Below are 23359 nucleotides of genomic sequence, written 5' to 3'. Positions count from 1 at the left end.
TTGTTACCTGGTGAGGGTGAAAAGGGTAACTATTGCATTGTTCTGTACACCTGAAACTTAACAATAAAAATAATAAAAAATAAAATTAAACCTTCCTTGAATTACCTTATATAGAGTACAAAGGTATAGCATCTTAGATATAGACATAGAAGGTATAACCTTTAACATTTTTTCTGTTTTTTTTCTATATCCAATACTTAAGTCTGCTATCTGAGTTAGAAATGACTCACACATCAGACCTCATAGGTTGTCACTAGATGGCAGCATATCTAAAGATATTAACTGGGTTAGTTTATTTTTTTAGGGCATAAAAACCATTTTGGGGCCTGACTTTATAGAAATTTCACAGTTTTAAAAAAAGAGAAAAAAACCCCACCAAACTTAAGAGGAGTATGAGTAAATAACCATGGGTAGGAAAAATTTATACTTCAAAATGTAAACAAAAACATCATTTTGTGACATTCTCATGAGACAGGGCATTTTGGAGATGATATAAGAAAAGTTTTAATATATGCAATAACATTTTAAAAGGCACCAAATATTTTACTTATATCTTACCATTTCTTTCTTTTTTCATGCCCATTTTTGATGACTCTGTTTTAAAAGGGAATACACATAGAAGTATGATTATTAATATATAGCAGTTTCCAAAACTTGTCAAGATAGAATCATATTGATCAGAACAAAAGGACTATGCTTAGATACAGATGGAAGGATTACATCAAACAGGATTGGTTATAACTTTTGGTCAAGCTATCTGGACATGTTGTGTGAATCTGACATCACATCAGAGAAGACTTGGAAACGCTGACTCTCAAGTGGCTGGTCAAAACTCACTATTGAGGCAGTTTGGTGTTGGTTAAGTAATAATAGATAGACATTGCCACTAGAGTTATACATTTTTGCATACTTCAAAATCTACCCAATTCTCAATCAATGTAAGTAGTCTCAGGATGAATGAGAGAATTTAATTTACCAAAGATTTTTTTTGCACCAAAAAAGCTTAAAATATGACACATCTTTAAATAACAGTTCCCCATTGCATTTAAATTTGAATTTGTGCTCTACTTTAAGTTCATTCTGTATTGAATATTTTAATTGAGGAATAGAAGCATCTTAATATTAAAATATCAGAGCATTTTGTTTTGGTGTGTGAAAATTTAACACAGTTTATTAAGATAGCTAGTAAAAATATAAAATCACCCTTTTTTATTGATAATATTGTTGCATCAGGCATTCCTGACACTTTACTTCTCTCTTTAGTGATGAAGGAACCTCCACTTCCATTTTCAACTTTATTATTTTTATACTGGTTAAATATATTCCAAAGAATACGTAAATGAGCATGTACATCTAATAATCAGGAACAATTGCTTTTTAAAGTTTAAATGAGGGTAGCCTTAAAGGGGGTCATTAATCCTAAAAAAATATTATTATAGAGGAAATTTTTGTTATTAAATACAATTTACGTTTATGAAGTGTGAAGAAACTATCCCCTGGTTGAGAACCCTGGGGTAAGAAATGGATGTTCTGCTAGGATCTCTATTTATCTCCCTTTTCTCTGAATTTCTATAGTACATCACTGTATATTAATTATGACAGTGATTATCAAATGCTACCTTGCATTCATCTATCCATCCATGCATTCACTCAACCATTATTTCCTGAGCACCTGCCAATGGCAGAACTTCTGGGCACTAGGATACCATGGCAAACAAAGGAAACCAAATCCTTGCCTTTTATGGAGCTTATATTCAAGTGAGGGAGACACAGTAAATAAATAAATAACCCCAGGTAAGGGAGCAATAAGTGATACTTAGAAAACGTAAAGGAACCCCTCTGAGATAAATGCAACAAAAACTTCAACTTTGCTCTAGGTAACAATACCAAATTTTAACCTTGCTCTAAAACCAATAAGCATTCTTAATGCTGAACAGGAGTAAGTCAAAGAAAAACATTGTAGATTCAAAAACTTGATGGTACCTTGGCTAAACATAATGAAGCGTCTCTGGTTGACATTGAAGTTAGCATTGCACAGCTGACATATAATAGAAACTCTGTTGTGCAGAGCAGCATGATGAAAAATAGCATAGCCGGCCTCGTCTGAAACATTGATTGTTGAGCTGGAGGTTTTACGACTAAATGTGTGGAAAACAGCAGATAATCCTCTTTCAACTGCAGACTTCATACCAAATGGGATACTCTAAAAATCATGAAGAAAGCCAGAATTAGGTTTTTAAAAATACACCTAAAATTTTATTAAGGAAAAAAAATGACAATGGAATAGATTAATACAGAGGGTGACAAAAAATGTATACACATTTTAAGAAAGGAAAAACTATTAAAATTGTAATCCTCAATATATACTGATAACAAAAGATGAATACAAGCCACATTTGACTTCTGCAATTACAAGAGGTGCTCAAAGTGGTTACCATCAGCGTCCAGACACTTCTGATTATGGCGAACTACTGCTTGAGCAATGTTGACCAAAGTGTCCACTTGTATACATTTTCTTGGCACCCCTAGTATTATCACACAATTGGTGCTCAAGTTCAGTAGAATTTTCATGATTCATGTGGAAAATGTCTCAGTGGGGAATGACTGAAGTGGTTAGAGCTATAAAGAAACATCAAGAATTTTAAAAAATATTTTTGGGAAGTTGTTTTTTTTCTCTCCCTTTTGTTGGAAAAAAAGTTGCAGACCCTTCTTCTTTGGAGACAATTAAAATAGTGTAGACAAGCAAGTATCTTTCCAAAATACTTTAAAAACAAAGGGGGAATCTTCTCTGATTTATGATAGCTCTAATTTAGAAGTCTAGAAACTTGAAATATATAGCTGCAGAAATACAGTTTGTGCTCTTTGCTCCAGGTCTCAAAATGGAGAGGTGACAATGTCACACTTTTCTTTGAGCCATTCTGATTACCTAATATTTTAAAATTAAACTAATATGTGATTAACTTATAAAATTTATGTGCATTTAAACAAAATAAATGGTAAATAAGTACCAGTTTACTCTTTGAAATTAATGAGCTCACCACTTAATTTATCAGGTCCAGAAGTTATAAGTCAAACCTTGTTGCAGCAGATGCAGAGATTTGATTCGGGATGTTAGGTTTGCTTCTTAGGTTTAGCTCGCAGGACCAAAGCAGAGCCAGGCTTATTTATGAGCTTTGTGATTTGGGAAAGATCCTTAACTTGCCGCACCTCAAATTTCTTATTTGTAAAATAGGAATGAGAACAGTACTAGTACCTTGAAAGAGTTTGTTGAAAGGACTTATGATAGTGCCTGGCATACAAAATAGTCATTCAGTAAATACCAGCAATTACTAAGATCACAAATCCCATTCACAAACAGGTAGTTGTGTAACCCTGTCAGAAACTTATAATTTAGAAAAGTGTAACTTTTCAACTGCTAAAATGTGGAATTTTTATTTCATATCGAAGTCTTTATTTAACCTATTATTGACCCTTAAAATAAAAATTTGAGACATAAAATCTATAATATATAACTCCTTACATTAAATTATGTGGTAATCACTGAAATACCTTGCATTTCATAGCCTTTTTGAAACCAAATTTTTTCTTAAACTGTTCATGTAATTGAACATCTGTCAGTGGAAGTCTTTTCGGTCTCAGGTTGTTCATTATTTCATTTATGGCTCCCCACCACTGGGTCTTATAGAGTTGCTGATAGAAAGTTTCAAGTTCAAAATAGATCACATAGTACCTATAAAAAATTTTTTTAAGATACATTTTTCTGACTTTGAAGCGATGTGTTACTTTTTTTCTATGCTTTAAAATAAAGTAAAACTTTATTTTTTATAACAATTAAATACAAAAATGTCATTTAAATTATACTTGATTGTAAATATTGTAATAACAGGATTATCAACTGTTGTTAATCAAGTCTTTCTATAACACGTATCTTCTCCATATTGGCCCTTCTAATTGATTCTGTCCTTCCCATGCCAGCGACCAGAGACACTGCCTAAATGTACTCAAAACCCTAACTCTGGCTGAAGGAATTCTAGGTTTACCTGTTAACCATCTGCTTACCCTTCTCTTACAAATTTATATATTAACTCTTTTAATCTAGTTATGTCTACATTTCCTTTCTCCAGAGTTTACCTTGAATCTGACCTAGAATGGCTTTGGGTCATGGTTCTGTGACTTTTACTCACTACAGCAGTGGACTAGAGAAACCCCCAATCCACAAGGTCATTGTCACGTAGGTAGGTAACAGCCCCAGTCCCCTATCATGCTGGATGGAAAAGTGACAACTTTTTGAGTGACTCTGTTCCCTAGGGCTGCTTATGGTCCCTTGGTATTAGACACACTGATGAGACTGGACACCACAGACACCCCAAGTCCCACAAGGCTCCCTTCAGAGATCTAGGCATGGGGGATCACACTGAGCATGTCCTTTGGTCCCTGAGTGGCCCAGTTCTACATCTTTCTGCTCAATAGAATTCCAGTGCCAGCAATCTCCATCTTGTCACGGACTTCTCCAGGGAGCAGGCTGTGGGTGTGATAAACTGCTACGGGATCAGAAGATGCTGACTACCTCTGGGGCCCTGGCACTCAGTGATATGCTCTTAGGTCACTGCTCAAGCAATAAAACAGACTTTATAAATTTAACAAATACCAAGGGAAGGTGGGCGGATTGCTTCTAGAAATTCAGTTGTCACCCAATACAAATCAAGTATCTACAACCAACAGGGGGCTGCCTACCTTAGAAACTGGAGAAGCAAGAGGTGGTGAAGGTCTTTCTACCAGAAGAAAGTCTGACTACGGAATTTTGTGACCCCTGCCTCCCTCCCCCCACCCTCCCTGACCAATGTTGGATATACAACCTGAGCATTAGGCCAGCACCAGCACAACAGAGATGATTACTGGAAGCACAAAAAGCCCAGGTGGCCAGTGCTATGAGGAAACCCTCATCCGAGTACTGCATAGTGACAGTACTCAAAATCTTAAATCTAATCATCAACAGAGAAAACGGGGGCCTCACTTTAAAAATAACTCCCTCCATATTCTTCAGCCTGAGAATCTGCACCCAGCTTAGGGACTGTGGTGAGGAGCTTCTAACACCACACTTCCCTGACACACCACTATCATACTAAACTGATTTCTGATCTGCCTTCTAACATCCACAACAGTATCATGATGCTCCAAAAGATGACAAGCATAACGAGACCCAGCAGAGGAGGAAGATTATTTAAAACATATACCAAGAGGTGTGTGCTGAGCCCACTGCTTTTCAATGGGCTCATAGGATTTGATTCCCATCTTTATCCCCATTGAACCATTGTGTTAATTGAAAGAACTAATTACCACCTTTAAGGATTATCACACAGAATGTATCAAAGTATACCAATTAATAAATATAACACTTAGGGCCGGTCGAGTGGCTCAGTTGGTTAAGAGCTCACTCAAGAGTTTGAGCTCTGAGCAACAGCGGTTCGAGTCCAGCCTGAGCTGAGCAGCCGCTGAGCTGCCAACAGGTAGCAGGAAGGCTCAGCTAAAAAACAAAAAAACAAAAACAAAAACAAAAAATAAAATAAATACAACACTTAATATTTCATTGAATCCATATGTCATTCTTAAGGGTTATTACTGTTCTAGGATCTCCATCCTGAGGTCTTAAGTTAGCCTTTGCATTTTGACACTGTTTTCTGCTAACTTTCAACAAATTGAGGCAACTGTGAATAATTACTGAAAGTTCCTTACCTTTTTCCATTAAATTCCATGACTGGTATTGAGTAATATTCTTTGTATCCTGAATCTTCTACAAATGTATTAGCTGCACATTCCCGTATTTTTTCTACATTGTTCTAAAACATGAGTTGCATTACTAAATATATATCTTTAAACAAATCTAAACAATTATGATTTCTTTTAGGTGAAATTTTATACATGTAAATGAGAAAATTTTAATATAAGATCCCACACCAAACCCTAATAATAATGGCATGTATTTGACCCCTACTTTGGGGGTGAGGAAAAAATACAAAAGGAAGGATAATATAGAGAAGATAGAAAAGCAATGACAGTTGAAATGTGTAATATTTATACTAAATTCCAGATGAAGAATTATTGTTCCCAAACTCTAGAGGATCTCTGTTCTAATACTAATCTTTGAGGAAAATGGAAGCATATGTAGCTTAGGTTCAGGGATTTCTACCTCACTCTTTGGTTAAGGACTCCAGGGCAAATATGGTCCATTAGAGGTCTGTAAATTCTATAAGGATGATAGTTGTACGTAGCTTATTTGTCATTTTATCTCTGACATCTAACATAGTACATTAGATATAGTTTGCACTTAATTTATGTTTGTTACATAATGTATGAAAAAATGAGTTGGGAAGATACTCAATTCCTGCACCAACAGAGACTTTCTGAATGGGGAATAGGATAAAAGAGTTGTGAAATAATAAACCATTTCAGGAACAATAACAATTTAAACCTTAAAATCTTCCACAGCATCCTCAATTGAAGGGGTGGTAATATCAAATTCAATTCCTCCATGAACATGAAAATACTGATCCTCTTTGTAGTGAAAATTCTGGCATTTGAAATCTCGTCCATAAATAAATGGAGGTAATTCTCGCTCTGTCTTAACCTTGTCATCTCAAAAAAGAAAAAAGAAAACAAACTTTTGTTTAAAAAGTGAAGAACAGCATATAAACATTATATTTTGGAGATCTAGATTCTCATTCACAGAACCAAAATGAAAGAATCCACATAAAATGAATATCTTGGCAAATACAGCCTATAAATTATTTATACGAATATTTTAAAAATTAAAATATACTTATATATTTTGGGCATTTTCTGTAGTCTCATTGTGCAGACATTCCAAAAGAACACTCAAAACATTATTCTACTTATTGATTTCTATATGTGATCTCAAGGCTATTATCTTCTAATTATCAGAAAAGATTTGAAACTCTGTGCCTTAGAGAATCTTTGGTTAAATAAGCAAAAAATTACCTGAGCTAGTTTAGGTAAAAAGAGACATTAAAAAGAAATAAGTGGGTATCTCTCACATTACAAAAATAACCAGCTGACTTTTCTGGAAAGTAATGAAACCACACATAAAACACTTATTTAAAAAAATATTTATCTAAAATCTCAGCAAGGTTTGTTGAATATTTTAACTTGTTAGCAGAATACGGTTTCATCAATATAAAGTGTATAATGTATTTTGAGAAATGTAAAAGGTACAGAAAAGTGCAAAGAATAATATAACACCCTAATCTCACCACCTGGAATTAACTATTAACATTCAGTCATATTTGCTTCCAATAATCTAAGGAATAAAGCATTACAGATATAGCCAACATCTTCTTTAAGCAAGGCCCGCTTAGTTCCACATATGCGCCATCCCCCTACCCCTACTTCAGGACAAGCATTGTCATGAGTCCATTTTTAAATAGTTCACAGATATGGATAATAATCTTCACCATTTAAATGCTCATGACGCAAATTTTCGCAGATTCACAAAATTTCTACTGAAACTTTGCCATCTGACTAGAAAACCCACTATAACAAGCCTACATGCTTAGGCACCAAAGAAAATACATAAATTGTGTGCTAATCTGCATGGGAAGAATAGTTTGCACATATTCCTGTCAAATTCCATATACGTACGATCTTACTTCAGCTCTCTAATCTCTTACGTTTGTCTATTTGTTAATTATAGTGCCAATACATTACTAAAGTTTTAAAATGCTTTCATCTCTGTTTCAGAAATATAAGACCATTCATGATCATTTAGTGCTTCATATTAATTTCAGAATCAATTTATAAACTTTCATGGGAAACATGATAGAGATTTCGAGTAGAAGTACATCGAATTTATAAAATAATTTGGACGAGATATGATACATTCACAATATTATCCTATCACAAACATGGAATATTTCCCAACTTCTCAGAACTTGTTTTAAGTCTTTCAATATTCCTTATAAGTGGTACGAATATATAGCAAGCACTACGTACAAATACCAAGTATATTTAATTACTTTGGAGACATTAAATTTTGTTTTTTCTTTCTAAGAAGCTACAACTATGTTACACACTTGGAACCACACACTAAAAATTAAATTTACATTTAATATATGTATATATATATATATTTTATATTTGATTTTTGGTGACACTCTTACCTGAAAAAGGTTGAAGCAGACTACTTAAATATGGAATCTTCATCTTCTTTTTTAAACTCAATAGAAATGGAGTTAGAAAACATATTAATTTTAGGTATCCTAACTCTCTTCTGATTTCTTTTTTCTTCTCAAAGTGTTTCTGAATAACCTTTTTTTGAAGATATAATCTTTGCTGTAGTCTCTGGTAGGTGCAAATATCAAGATAATCCTGATTATATTTTATAGCGTTAGTCAGCCAATAGGCTGTTTCAAATATAAAAACATTGTCATGCTGCTGAACTTCTGTGGTACTGAATGTCAATTTTAGCATAATATTTTCAGCATATTTCATAAACACAGCTTTTTCTTCAGAGCAATTGGGATTATATGTTGGATCTTCATTCATGTCTTCATCATAGATCCCATTAAAGTCTGGATCCTTTGTAATATCAATCAAACCTTCACAGTGAAAAGGAAAAATTTTAGACAGTAAAAACTTCATATTTGACTTCTTGATCAATATAGTAGATTGAACACAGGGTTTCATCTTGAAATCCTACTAACATGACAGGAAAGGGGCAATGAAATGCCAATAAAATTGTTAAAGGTGAAAAGCAGGTGCATGAGTGGTAACTAGGCAAAGTAAATACAGATGCAAGCTTGTACAATTAAAAAGAATAGATTTCCATCCTATTTAAAGTAAAAGAAACACAATACAATGGAAATAATAAATCAGGGGAAATATGGAAGAACAAGAAAACGTGACTTCCCTTTAAGCAGGGAACCAATTTTTCACTTGAGCTATATTTCACTTTTCAAGCACTATATTACATGTTTCTTTTTATTTGTTTTTTGCTGATAACAGAAGCTAAACGTATACAATCAATAAAGAACTTGCCTGCTAACTAATCCTGATAAATCACGTAAGAATTAAAACTTGATTTTACTCTGTTATAAATGACAAATTTCCTGTTACATTTTCTTCCCAGTTATGATGAAATTAAGGACTCTCTTTTTAAATTGTCGGGTTTTTTTCTTTCTTTTAAGATTTTTATTGGGGAATTGGGGGAAGGGGAACAGACAAGTTGCTGTCCTTTTGTTCTTCAGTCTAGTTGTGGAAGATGTTGCTTCACTGGCCCAAGTTGGCACCATCATTGCGCTCTTCCCGGGTGAGGTAGATCAGTCGCCGGTTTCTGGACGGCCACTCACTGCGGCTGCTGGCCCCTCACGCTGGCTGCTGGCCACACACAGTAGCCCATGGCAACCCACTGCAGCAGGAGCTGCAGCCTATGCCCATCGCCCGCGACTCATGGCAGCCCAGCTCCAGGTTGAGCTGTTGTTCAGCATCTTAGCTGTAGAGGGCAGTGTCACTGGCCCTCATATGTGGGATCCGAACCGGGGCCCTCTGGTGTCCCAAGCCAGTTCTTAACCAACGCGCCACTTGGCTAGCCCTACATTGTCTTTTTAAAGATAGTTACATTTATAATGTTACCTTTAATCTAGACTTGAGAAAATAGCTCAGAATCATAAAATATAAATTTCAGAAATGTGGAGTTTGTAACATAAGCACCTTAAAGTGTAAATGATAAAATCAATGTCCCCCTTTCTTTATCCATTTTCCCCTCAAATCTTTCCTTCCTCTCTCCCTCCCTCCCTCCCTCCCTCCCTCCCTCCTTCCCTCTCTCCCTCCCTCCCTTCTTGTATCTGTCTGTCTCCACAATACTCTTGGATTTTTAAAGTGGCCACTATGATTCATCTCCCTTTTGAAAAAAGAGTAAAATAAATTAAGAGATTATAAAGATATTGAAGTGTTTCTGGCAGTTTAAAAAAATTAATATGAGTCAGAGCATGGCTGATAGCTCTAAAATTTCCGGGGTTGGAGTGGGTGGAAGCAAGTCAATTCTCACCACAGAAAGGCTCAGAAATTGGAAGAACTGAAGAACAGGTCATGGTATCAGATTAAGGTGCAGTGACACCCCCAAATTGTCTTTCCAAGAAAGCACAGCCCCTATCCTTCTTCACTAAGGGTGGGGGTGGGGGAGGAGAGGAGGAAGGAAAGGGGTAGAGGAAGGGAAGAGGGAGGGAAGGAAGTGAGAGCAAAGAATGGGAGAATGGATTTTGGAGAGCAGTAAAGGAAAGCAAGTGCCTAGATAACAATCAGTAGGTTCAGACAAAAGTAGGAAGATGACCCCCTTGCTGAAGGGCTGCTTCCTCACTGCACAATTATTACATCCCTCTGGGACAGTCATGCTAGACTAAGTCTCTCAAGATGTGTAACACCTCTGCCCCTAGCATCTATTCACTGATTCAATTCAATTTATTTAATGCAATTTAACAAATAACTCCTGATGTCTAGTATGTGTCAGACACTGTTTCAGGCACTAAACACACAGGGATAAACAAGGCAAGTAAGGTCCCTTTTTCATGGAGGCTACACTTAAGCTTACTGTTTACTTGTTCTTCACATCAGACTTACTTTTGTTTCTCAGCAAGAAATGAAGGCTCAATGAATATTTCTAAAATGAATAAATCAAACTAGAGTCCTTTACAAACACATATGTAAAATTTGTGTGTGCCTACAATTTTTTAATTAGCTATCAACCACAGAGAAGAAAAAAATAAGAGTTAAACAACTCCATGAAACTAACTTACCATATTAGCTGCATTAAATATTCAAATGATTGTAATTCTTCCACATTTTATCGAGAAGTTGAGAAACAACTAATCTGGTTTTCAAGGTAGTTTTTTAGTAACCCAATAGTCAAGAAAGAAACCATCTGGGTGACGTTTTATTCCTTAAGGATGAGCTGTCTTCCTTTTTCAGTTTCAGATATGATAAAATCTCTATAAAATCTATTGCCAGGCTCTTTCCTCCAGTCAAGTGAAATTCTAATGCATTTTGTACCAGCATTGAGACTTGTTTTTAAGCTTGTGCTTACAAACTATGGAAATTTATTTAGAAAATTATTAGATATATTTGATCAATGAAAGCTATTGGATACAGTATCTGAGATACACATTTCACTCCCCTTTCTACTTGGCCTGCTGCAAAGGAACCATAGGAAAATTGAAAAACCAACCAATAAACAAAAAACTTCAATAAAAAAATTTAAGTATGCTGAAGGGAACGCACCAGGATTTAGTGGCGTTTATTGTTTATACACAGGCATTACAGAAGTATGGCCCCGAGGAGGGAGGAATTGAAAAGTTAAGTGAATCAAGAATAAATGCTCATGAAACCAAATGCTACTAAAATACCAAAGCTTAGATTGCTGATGTACATTATTTATCTTAACTTCAATTCTTATTTATTTTTGTGGTTTATAAAAATGGCAATGTGGATGGTTAACCAATCTGGTAATCATTTTGTTTTCAAGTTTTAAGATTTTTCTCATTGCACTCCATCTACCCTGGGCTTTATTTTATTATGGATTTTCTTACTTAGGCCCTGTAAGAAAAAACTGTAAACTGAAATCTGATCTCTTTTGCAGAACTAGGAGATTAAGCTGAAAGAGGCAAGATGTTTGACTTAAAACATAAGTTTTAGTGACACTGAAAAAAATTAAAGTTTTATTGAAGAGATTCTTTGGAGTTTAAAAAATCTCTTTTAAGAAATATGGCTAAATACCTAAAACTGAGCCACAAAGAAATTACCTTTAAATAAATAAATAAATAAAAGGCTTCTAATAGAAATAACTGTGTTAAGTTCTCTTACCTGCTAAACTAAACTCTGCAAAAATATCTTTAGTCGTTTGAGGCTTCCCATCCGGATCAATTTCCATGACGGTACGCCACAATTCAGAGAATCTGGCTCGCTTCTCTTTGGGCATGTACATTCCATGCCATAGCGCTTTCATCATGTAGTCAATGTTGATCAGAATTTGCCCAATCCTGGTATCATAATAAGCTGGAGGTAATTGACAAGAAGAACTCTGATCATAATTCGCTTCTAAACTAATGGAAGGAATCTGATTTAAGCAATAAATTCCAATAGCCAACTCCCTTATGATCTGATGGACTTCTCTGTAGTCTAAGAGGGCAGTCGGGTCCACAGGAGTCAGCAGGATTGCGGTGCCGAAGCCCACATTGTTCATTTGGCTCATCATCCCATATGGCACGTCTAACTGAGAGCGGATGTCCTCTTTGCCAGACAACCAGCTAACCAGTGCAGTCGTCAGCAACTCTTGTACTTCGTTCCGATCGTATTTTTTAAAAAAAGCGGAAGCATTTCTCTGCACTGCTAAATTTTCCAGGTAGGCTTCTTCATCTTGAATTTGATCAAATCTAGGTAATCCTTTTTTAGGCAATCTTAACATTTCTAGTGTGTCCTTTTCGAAGTTTCTGCAATGAACAGAAAGAAAAAGATGAGCAATAAAATTTGCCATGGTAATGAAGCTAGATTGCTCAAAAACTGTATCTGTTCCTTTCACCTTTATTAGGTTAATTGTTTCATGGTCAACCATTACATTTTTTAATCTTTTAGAGACATTGTTTAAAAATTAAAGTACTGTTTGACATACAATATTATTAGTCTCGCCTAGTTGTACAACACAGTGATTCTACATTGATACACCTTACAATGTGATCACTACTATATGTCTAATAACCTTCTGTCATGGCATAAAGTTATATTATTGACTAGATTCCCTGTGCTGTACATTACATCCACGTGACTTATTTTATAACTGGAAGTTTGTACCTCTTATTCCCCCTTCACCTTTTTCACGCATTCTCCCATCCCCCTCTACTCTGGCAACTATCCATTTGTTCTCTGTATCCATGACTGTTTTGTTGTGTTTGTTTGTTTAGATTCTGCATATAAGTGAAAGCATACGGTATTTGCATTTCTGTCCGACTTATCTCATTTAGCATAATACCCTCTAGGCCCATTCCTGTTGTCACAAGTGGCAAGATTTCATTCTTTTTTATTGCTGAATAATATTCCTATATATATATATGTAATATAAAATGAATATTATATATTATATATGTGATATATATCACATCTCACATCTTTTTTATCCATTCACCCATTGTTGGACACTTAAGTTGTTCCTATATCTTGTCTAGAGTAAATAATGTTACAATAAACATAGGGGTGCATATATCTTTTTAAGTTAGTGTTTTCATTTTCTTTGGATAAATACCCAGAAGTGGAATTTCTGGATCATATGGTAATTCTATGATATTTTTCAATGTTAAACTAATTGCAGTATAAGTAAGCTAAACTTTGAATTAAAACAATTAAAATTGTAAAACCTTTAACATTATGTTCTGTTTTTTTAAAGAAGTCCAAAGATACTAACAAGTATGTCAAACAAAGTAAGTTTATATATGAGAAGCTACTGTTGCATATCTATTCTCTTTTGTTGGAGAGTCTTTTTGGCATATGCTTATTTTCTTTTTAGTTTTTTTTAAAACTTTTATTTTTTATTTATTTTTTATTTTAAAGATTTTTATTGGGGAATTGGGGAAAGGGGAACAGACAAGTTGCTGTGGTTTTGTTCTTCAGTCTAGTTGTGGAGGACGTTGCTTCACTGGCCCAAGTTGGCACCATCATTGCGCTCTTCCCCGTCGAGGCAGATCAGTCGCTGGCTTCTGGATGGCCGCTCACAGTGGCTGCTGGCCGCTCACTCTGGCTGCTGGCTACACATGGTAGCCCATGGCAACCCACCTGCCATCGCCGGCAACTCACGGCAGCCCAGCTCCAGATCGAGCAGTTGTTTAGCATCTTAGCTGTAAAGGGCTATGTCACTGGCCCTCATATGTGGGATCCGAACTGGGGCCCTCTGGCGTCCCAAGCCAGCTCTTAACCAACGCGCCACTCGGCCGGCCCTAGTTTCTTTTTTTAAAGCAAGAAAATAAAGACCTGCTTAAAAAAAAAAGGAAAGGCAGGAAGTGCCTGCTTAATTTTCTATTTCTGTGCAACTAACTGCCTCTGTTCCTGGAATAATAACAACCATAATCACTATTTATTGAGCATCTACTATTTGCCCAACTCTTAATACACAATATTTTATTTATTTCATTCAATTGGTCCTTTTATTTTACAATGGTTTTCAGAACTTAACCTGCATTGAAATCAATTGGGGCTTGTTAAAACAAATTGGGGACCTCCCCTAGAGTTTCTGATTCAGTAGGTTGGAATGGGGCCATAGAATTTGAATTTCTGGAAAGTTAAGAAGTGATGCTGATGCTGGTAGTTCCAGTAGGACGCTGAGGATCCAACTCAGGGAGACAGGTGTTGGTATCCCCACTTTATAGCCACAGAAATGGAGACCAGGAAGGTTATAGAGCAGCGCGCCTATGGTTTCCCACCTTCAGAACCGGGACCAACCCACCACATCTGTCCATACTCAAGTTCAAGACCTAGACCCATACTGACACGGGAAAATGGAAGGGACAAGAAGAAAGAAGAAACCTACTTTGAAATGATTGTTTTCTTGGCCTGGAGAGGGAATCAGCATCCGGTTGGGTTCCTGGAGTATTGCTAGGGGCGGAAGACAGTGGTCTTCTTGGGCGGCTTCTGGCTGGGCGGGAATCGCGGTCAGGAGCCCCACGCATGCAAGACGCAGCTGGGGGGATCAGGGAGGGCTTCCTGAGGGGACTCGTCCAGCGTGGCTGCTGAGCCCTCTGGGAAACCACCCACTCCTCACCTCACCTGCTGTGCACTGGTGGGCGGCACTGGGGGCACCAGGCTGAGCGGCAAGGGTGCCCCTGTCCCCTGCTGTGCTGCTGTGGGCTGTGCTTCCCACCCAGCGGGCTTCGCAGCCGCTTGGCAGCCACTCGGCACTGCTCAGAGTCTTTCAGTACACATGTCCCCCGCTACCCTGCCCCTTCGTTAGAACTCAGCGCCTCCTCCTCCTCTGGTCACTTTGCCTCTCTATTACTTTCACTTTCATTATTTGTCTCAGCAAAAACAAAAACAGAGTGGCAGAAGCAAAAGCACTAGCCTCTGAGGTAGTCCTGAGTTGGAATCCCACCTCCATCATCATTCTTTCATTCAACCAACATTCATAGAACACTTATTATGAGCCAGGCACTGTGCTCAGAGTTGGAGGCCCTGGGAAACAGGGCAGGCACCAAGCCCCAAAGAGCTTAGTTACACAGAAGAACATACAGGTATATTTAGACAGTGTGATAAATATAAGAGGTAATGGCAGCACAGGAAGGCAAGCTAACCTAGACCAGGGGCTGGGAAAGGCTGCCCTGAGGAAGTAATCTTTTAGGCTGAGCCTAGAAGATGAGAAAGAGCTATTTCAGCAGAGTTGGAGAAGGGATAGTGACAGGGAATAACAGATGATGAAGAATTGAGTTGAGAAGTTGAAATTTTTGAGAAACTAAATAAAACCTTGCATAGAGAACAAGAGAGTGGGCCCAAGCTTAGGCTGCAGACATAGGTGAGGGGCAGATCAGGCAGGCTGCTGAGTTAGTGATTTCTGAATTTTACTCTGAAAGTTTAAGATAGGTGGCAGTAGAGGCTAGACACAGGCTAGAGTGGTCGCAGTGGAGATGGGGGGCTGTGAATGGATTTGAAAAATAACGAGGTGGCCTATTGGTAACAGATTGAATGGAGGTGGAGTGTTATTTAGGTGACATTTAAGTTTCGGTCAGGAGCAATGGGCTCAGGGGAGGATTGAGTTCAGTTGTGGACATAACTGACCTTGATGTACCTGGAAGAGAACCAAGTAGAGATGTCAGATATGTCTTACAGAGGATTGGGCTAAGAATGGCAGATTGGGTTAAACATGTACGTTTTGGCAGGCTTAGGGTATCTGAAGCCAGGAAGTGGCTGAAATCACCAAGGGGAAGACGATAGAGAATTGAGAACCCATGATGGAGACCTGAGGAATTTAATGTTTAAAGATCAGGTCGGGAAGGCAGGAGGAAAACCCAGATTGGTCACGAACACCAAGAGAAATGTTTCATGAACAAGGGAATGGTCAACTTCACTGGATTCTGCTGCTAGGTCAAGGGAGACGAGAACTGAAACTTTTCCACTGAATTTAGCAACATGGAGGGTTTTGGTGCCGGGGGCAGGATTCTTACTTCATCCATGTCATCATTTCAGCTGTTTTAAAGACCAAAAATTCCATGGAATAAATTTAAAGACCTAATTGGCTTTACTGAGCAATTCATGAATCAGGCAGCCTCCCATCCAGCAAACAGAAGGGTGCTCTGAGAAGTTGTACAAATGGAAGGTTTTTTTATAGGCAGAAAAAGGTGGGGTAAGGTTAAAAGAGTGGATTATTTCAGGAAGGTCACCTTATCTTAGGGGAAGGCAGGGGGTCTTAACAGGCAGATTTTCTTATTAGTGCTGACCAGGAAATTCCAGACTGATGGGCTTCAAATTCCACTCCTGGGAGAGGCTGCAACTGCAGTTAGGTTAGGTAGTAAGTTGGTGGAGCTTAGCAAGTGAGTGACTCCTTTTGGGTCTGTTGTTTCTTTTTAACAGCTGCTATAGAGATAGTGAATATTAATAAATTTATTATTGCTGTCCCAGGGCAAGGTATGTCAAAAGTCACTGCCTTCTTTAAGAGATTTGCATGTTTGCACTTAAGAAGTATGAACAACGTATGTAAATTCCTCTACTTAGAAGTTTTTTGTTTAGGTACCCAAATGGTTTGTTCTACATGTTTCAAATCTTCGGAAAGATTATTCCTTTGTTTAAGAATTAACGTAGAACTTCATCTCAGAATTTATGAGATTAAGTAGCAAGAAGGCTATAAACAGTCAGGCCCTCTGAAGACTAAATAAAACAAAAGCCAACAAGAAAAAAGCTAACATGCACACAGAGTATCCTGCTGGAGCAGGTGACCTAGAGGTCTCTGACTGAGATTCAACTGATGAAATGAATACATGTAAAGGTCGCAGAATAATGCCTGGCACATAGTCAACACTATATAAATTAGAGCTATATTGTAGTTAGTATTGAAGTATATTGCTATTATAAAAGTTATTTTTATATTCAACTCTAGGTTGCTGTGTAAACCTCTTAGTTTGTCTACCCACAACAGGAGCAATGTCAAATTAGTTCTCACGACCACACAGACACTTTAAATTGTCTTCCTTCAGGTAGAGAGATGAAATCTATTCAGGTAATGATTAAATCTGGTTTTAACATTGCATTTACCATGAAATAAATTCAGGTCATGTGGAAGTTTCTGACAGGCTTTTGTTTGTCCCACAGTGATTAAAAGAATTTCTTTCCCACTATGATTAAAAGAATCAAAGTATGTCTAGATCCAGGAAGAGTATGAGCCTTGAAGTTACATCCCAGTGACCCTGGTATGATGATCACAACTGAATAATGTGGGTGGATGTCAGGCTGAGTGGAGCTAAGTGAATAGGTGAAAAGGTAGAGGGTAGATGTGGATGGGAAGTAAGAGATAGTAAGTAGAAGATGCAGGACCAGGGATATACATTTTAAATTGGTATAGATAGAAAATTTTAAATGATAGGAAGGATCCTACAGAAAAGATACTAGAGAAAGGAGTATAAGGTAGCCGAAAGGCAGGAGGGTTAGGAGAGAGAGCAGGTGGAGGCACGACCTTCTGATGGGTAGATGGACCCATTTCCCTTTCTAATGGCCAGAAGGGAGGGGAAAGGACGGGTGTACCTACGGGTAAGCTAAAAGTGCTGGTGTTGGAAAGTGGAGGCAGTTCTTGGCCTGATGAGTTTGCTCTCTTGGTGAAAAACCCAGGTCATGAGCTGAGAAAGTGGCAAAGAGAGGGAGGTTAGAGATTTTGGGGACAAGAGAATGTTTAAAATCATCTTCAAAAGTCCCCAGAGTGGGAAAATGAGTTGCCTAAAGAGATAGAAATACCAAGTATTGCTCAGGAGTGTGAACCTTAAGCAAATTGTCTAACTTCTCTAAACCTTAGTTCTCTTCTCTGTCAAATAGGGCCGTCTAAGAACATGCCCCTGGCAACAAAAAATTGAGTTAATTCTGGATGTAGTTACCATGAAAAGAGTCAGTAAAAGCTGCCTTCTTTTAGTGTTGCTAGCGTGACATTACCATGTAACAGTTCAAAACAATGTTAATATCACAGTTTAAAATATCCAAGCTATTCTTTCAATAATCTTTCTGTAGACTGTCCGTTTGGCTAAATTGGTTATATTAAGCTACACAGCTAAGTAAAAATTCACTTAATGAACTTTGAAACCACTACATTGTACAATAATAAAGCAGCAGAGTATTTTATTTTTACATAATCAGTATTCAGTAAATGTTATTACATTGTGAAATATTACGTTGTAATCTCCTTTTCAATAGAAAGGTTTTCTAAGGAAATGACTTGGAGCCTTCCACATTTATCAGATGCCTTTTCATTATTCTTTTCCATTTTTGCAATTCTGGATCCAAATTGCATGGCCCGTTTTGGCAAAAGAGCAGAGGTTGTAAGACCGAGTTCCAAAGCTGCAAGACGCAAAATTAGTTTTTCACCAATTCCACGGGGTAAAGTCAAGTTTGCCTTTTCCCAAATTGGTAGGGAATTTAGAAAGGAGACAACGTTTTCATCCAGGTAAGGAAATCTAAAATAAATAGATAAATATAAACACTATAAAAAATGAAATCAATTTGCAATGATCATTTCTTTTGCATTTTATTCAATACGTTAAAATTTAGAGTGTAAAATTAATTTTTGATGGTGCTATTTTTCTCAATTAAAAATATTCTGGTTATTTACACAATTTTACAACTAAAATTTAATCACCTTAATCAAGTATTTCACGACACAAATTTTAATACTTATAGTACAAAATAAATAAATTTTGCCCCAATAAATAAATAAATTAGGCCTATGGTGTCAAGAAATAATTTCAAATAGTTTCACAAGATGTCTTTGGGGACGCCTTGAAAACAGTATGGTCTTAAATCAATTATTCAATCTATATCTGCTCTTTATCATGTCTAAAGAAACTGAACTTTATGGATATGAAAATAATATTGAAGGGCTCTACAATCCTGAACTTGTGAAACACTTACTTATGGTAAAACTTTATGTATCAAAATTGCTTAATTAAATTTAAACCATTTAAATGGCAACACATTGATGAAACAGAACAAATTATATTTTAAAAATAACTGCTATTTGGGCTGGCTGAGTGGTTCAGTTGGTTAAGAACTTGCTCAAGAGTTTGAGCTCTAAGCAACAGCGGTTCGATGCCTGGCCTGAGCTGAGCAGCTGCTGAGCTGCCAACTGGTGGCAGGATGGCTCAGCTTAAAAACAAAACAAAACAAAAAAACTGCTATTTTGGCTTCCCTGATTTCCTACAAAATTCTGTTCCTTTTTGTTTAAAATAAAGTTTAACACTCTTCCTCCTTCTAATTCCTCAAAATACAATATAGTTACGCTAGTGTTTCTCTGACACTATATTTTATTCTAGTTCAAGTAGAGAGACTAAAAGAGTAAAGATATTTGTGATATGGAATATTTTATAAAAATGAATTAATTATAAAAGCATATTTAAATATAAGAATGTAATCAATAGATTACTGTTAATATGTATGCAAAAATACATAATAAATTGATTACTTAGATCTAGCCACTATAAGGGTATTTGTTAAATCACAGTTCTGTATTAGCTGTTTTTAAACATTCTTCATATGCATTTTTACCTGAGGTGTCCATATGGGACCTTTAGAATTAACTGTTTTTACTAAATAAAATAAATTCTTTTCTCTGACCTAGCTGAAAATAATGGACTGAAAATCAATTTCTTTCTTTCTCTCTCTCTCTCTCTCTCTCTCTCTCTCTGTCTCTCTCTCTCTCTCTCTCTCTCTTTCTTTCTTTAAAAGGCTTATTAACACACACACACACACACACACACACACACACACACACACACATCCTCCAAAAGGAAAACATTTTAAAGACTTTGTATTGTGGCATTATTCATAATGAAATTTTGAAAATTATGATAGAATAATGACATAGTAGTCAAAATTTACATGTGTCAGAACTGGCAACATAAGAATGACAACCCTGTAAAGGCAACCATGTTTCAGTGGGCAGAGGCAAAGACTGAAGTAGAGACAAGAAACAATGACGTCTCACAGTAGGCATATTATAATGTTCCAGTTCCCACATAGCTTATTTGGACTCCCTGTTCTTGCATGCTTGGATCCTTGCAGTAAACTGTCACTTAATAAATTAACCTACTTGAACACATTTCTGCTTTTTATAACTAAAAGATACATCCTCCTTTATCCTCAATGCTTTAAAAAGTTGTATTCAAGCACTTGTTTACTACCATCAGAAATATGTTGTAGGTAAAAATAAACCTCCAAATTTAAAAAGAATACACATATGAAAGCGCCTTGATCTCTCTGAAGGTTTTAGGTAATCTGCAACATATGACTAAATTATGTTCAAAAAACATATAACAGAGGGGAATCCAGTCCTGGAGGCACCATTTAAATCAGTATGGATCTATACATACAGAAATGTCTAGCGAAAAAGCCAGGTTCTAAAACATCAGAGGAGAAAGCTTGGGAGTAGGGCCTGTGTCCTTATTGGAAGGAAAGCAAACATTTAAAACAAAACAAAACCTTTTAAATACCTTCTCTCAGTATTTCACTACCTCAGTTTTACAGTCCTTTTCTTTGTATTCTTAAAAGCAATCATGTTATTTGATCATTAAAAATTACTGAAAAGATATTTGTTGGAGATTGAGTCCTGGAAAACAACTGCTTCTCTGGCTCCCCCCAACTTTGCTGATGTCGGTCTGTGTTTGTTATATAAAGCCAAGACATTATTGCCACTGTTATTCATTTGAACGTCTCCAAAGAAAAAGGAAACGTAAAAATCTCCTTTTACAGTCTATTGTTTTTACAAAATTACCCAACAACACTCAGATAGAGAATTAGTTACCTTGCTTCTTTTCCATGATCACCAATAACTCTGTCATCACGACCAAGATTTCTAGAAGAAATTCGACACAGTTCCATCTCGATTTCCTTATTCAATCCTTCCAGCCCATGTGTCTGAAAGCGGACACGATGACGAGAATAACCTGCAAGCTGCTCATCTGCACCAATTCCAGTAAGAACTACCTATAAAGGTTTAAAGAAATCCATATAAAAAATGTTATCTATAGACAGTGACGAAGACAACAAAGATCAAAGCAAAGCTTAAAAACTATAATCTCAAAGATAATATTTTCAGAGAAAAACTATAAGGCAGTCATAAAATAGTAAAACATGCGCAATTTTCAAAAGGGCACATACATTGTGTTGTAGTTTAAAAGCAGCTAAAACATGCTATACTTTTGCAATCTAAATGCTAAAAGCTTTAAAGGGTCAAACTTAGGTCTTAGAAATTCTTCGGAGCAGAAATACTACGCCGTACCTTTGCATTGCTCTGATATGACTGCACTTCATCCTGGGTCACTAACTGACCAATTCCTCTAGAAGCAAACCAGACTGCACAGCCAATGCTATCATCCAACACTGTATCCAAGGGCTGAACTAAGTGACATATTCGAGCTCTTCTAAATTTTTGCAGTTCTTCAAGAGAAACATTAATTTCAACAAAATTCCAAGTCCGGAAAGGACTAGCAGCTTGTAGTTCTTTCAGTCCAGCTCTTCCTGTGATTCGATCTGGAACACTGAATTGTTTGTCAGAACTAGCAACAGCAGCAGCAGCAACATTTTTAGAGGATTCTTCATAAGGTATTTCACAATTTTTCTGTTTTCTCTTTTTTTCATTAAAACTCGTTGGTATGATCTTTTCTTTAGTCATGAAAGCCACATTAAGAAGATCGATTGGTTCATCTAAAGGAATATGACGATCCACAAGGGTTGCAATAACCATGGAATCAATACCCCCCGAAAACAGGATTGCAACATTTGCTTTCCTATTACATGTTTGCGAATCTTCACTTGGGGTTGGGTTTTCATCCCTAGGTAAACACAAGACTCGTCTCTTGACTGCAATACTCAGGACATCAATGAACTGCTGAACTATTTCCCTCATATTTCCATCAGCAAGAAAGCCCTCAAGTGTCTCTCTTGTGGGTGGGACGCTGGAAATGTTACTGCAATGAGTATTAAATGAAGCTTGCGGCAACATCATATTTAAAGGAACAACAGTTTTTTTCAGATATAGTTTGGCTTCATTTACTATTACTGATACAAATGTTGGCAAGTTGGCTGAAATTTGGGTCAGGCTATTAACACATTCATTGGTAACATTCTCCTTAGAAATATATTTCCAAGGATACAATTTTAAAACCACAGATTTAGAAATGGAAGTGGGTTTGAGATCGATTCTGAAAATTCCAGATGCTGGAACTTCTTGCCATGGATTGGCCACTTCAGGTGTTTGGGCGCCAACTGAAGAGAGGCAGAAACTCTTGCCCAAATTACCAAAATGCCAAAGCAAGCTACGGCGACCAAAAAAATCCCTACCAAACCACAAATGATGATTAGATGCTTGATAATATATAAAAGACCAAGGACCTTGGACTTCTGAGAAGAGTGACAAAATATCAGATTCATTCTTACAAGAGGAAAGATAATTAAACATTATTTGAGTATCATTCTCTTTGGCTTCAACCTTTATTCCACTAAAGACTTCTCCATTCCACAGGAACACATTGCCTCTCTCATCTTCTAGAGGCTGAGCAGTCAAAAAACCTCTTAAGTGAAGGACATGACCAGAAAACAAACACTGGTAGTATTCATTAGACTTTAACAACTGCTTGCTACTATTTGGTCCCCGTCGTTTAAGATTATACAGTAAATCCTCCTTCAAATCTTTGCTAAAATGTTCAACAGAAAAGCTTACAGAACAGCAAATGCCACACATTGTTATGTGAAGTCAAGTTGACTATTTCTTGATTTTGGTCTTCTCTGAGTTTTCTATTTCTTGGTATTCTTTTTTCAGCTCATCCAATATATCTGTGGAGGGAGGCGAGAAGAAACATTAAGTAATGGACCTTTACCTAGTAATTCACAGGGTAACATCAGCTATTTACGAAGATCAAACCATTTGAGTATAATGCACTATGTTAGTGAAAATAATAATTTACAACAGGCTTCTAATGATGAATGTTTATCTTTCAGGAAAATAGTTTGTTTATGAAATGCTTATTTTAGCCCAGGCACTGGGCTACGCACTTTATATGTACCATCTTATTTAAATCCCACAGGACTTTGGAGGCTCCAAGTAAGTCACCGAAAGGCACAAAGTGGTAGA

The 23359-nt window shown here is 36.7% G+C and overlaps 3 protein-coding genes across 3 annotated transcripts in view; all 3 read right to left on the bottom strand.

The window, feature by feature from the left end:
• The window catches only part of ANKAR (ankyrin and armadillo repeat containing), a 52844-nt gene extending 35010 nt beyond the window's left edge, over positions 1–17834 (bottom strand). The window contains exons 1-8 of the mRNA XM_019626498.1: positions 17777–17834; positions 14579–14728; positions 11869–12494; positions 8175–8612; positions 6470–6633; positions 5734–5837; positions 3550–3730; positions 1984–2203 (exon numbers count right to left, since the gene is read on the bottom strand). Of these exons, the coding sequence (XP_019482043.1) occupies positions 1984–2203; positions 3550–3730; positions 5734–5837; positions 6470–6633; positions 8175–8612; positions 11869–12469 (1708 nt within the window). The 5' untranslated portion in view covers positions 12470–12494; positions 14579–14728; positions 17777–17834. The remainder of the gene's footprint in view (positions 1–1983; positions 2204–3549; positions 3731–5733; positions 5838–6469; positions 6634–8174; positions 8613–11868; positions 12495–14578; positions 14729–17776) is intronic.
• A 472-nt stretch (positions 17835–18306) lies between these two features.
• The window catches only part of ASNSD1 (asparagine synthetase domain containing 1), a 13334-nt gene continuing 8281 nt past the window's right edge, over positions 18307–23359 (bottom strand). Inside the window, exons 3-5 of the mRNA XM_019626500.1 lie at positions 21509–23061; positions 21032–21213; positions 18307–18689 (exon numbers count right to left, since the gene is read on the bottom strand). Of these exons, the coding sequence (XP_019482045.1) occupies positions 18404–18689; positions 21032–21213; positions 21509–22969 (1929 nt within the window). The 5' untranslated portion in view covers positions 22970–23061 and the 3' untranslated portion in view covers positions 18307–18403. The remainder of the gene's footprint in view (positions 18690–21031; positions 21214–21508; positions 23062–23359) is intronic.
• LOC109372952 (ubiquitin-conjugating enzyme E2 variant 1) overlaps positions 22991–23359 on the bottom strand; it is a 4299-nt gene continuing 3930 nt past the window's right edge. Inside the window, exon 3 of the mRNA XM_083287474.1 lies at positions 22991–23061. Coding sequence (XP_083143600.1) covers positions 22991–23061 — 71 coding nt within the window. The remainder of the gene's footprint in view (positions 23062–23359) is intronic.

This window comes from Hipposideros armiger, unplaced genomic scaffold (genome assembly GCF_001890085.2).
Source record: "Hipposideros armiger isolate ML-2016 unplaced genomic scaffold, ASM189008v1 scaffold_680, whole genome shotgun sequence".
In the NCBI taxonomy this organism is placed as follows: domain Eukaryota; kingdom Metazoa; phylum Chordata; class Mammalia; order Chiroptera; family Hipposideridae; genus Hipposideros; species Hipposideros armiger.
This window is presented reverse-complemented; position numbering and strand designations above follow the sequence as displayed.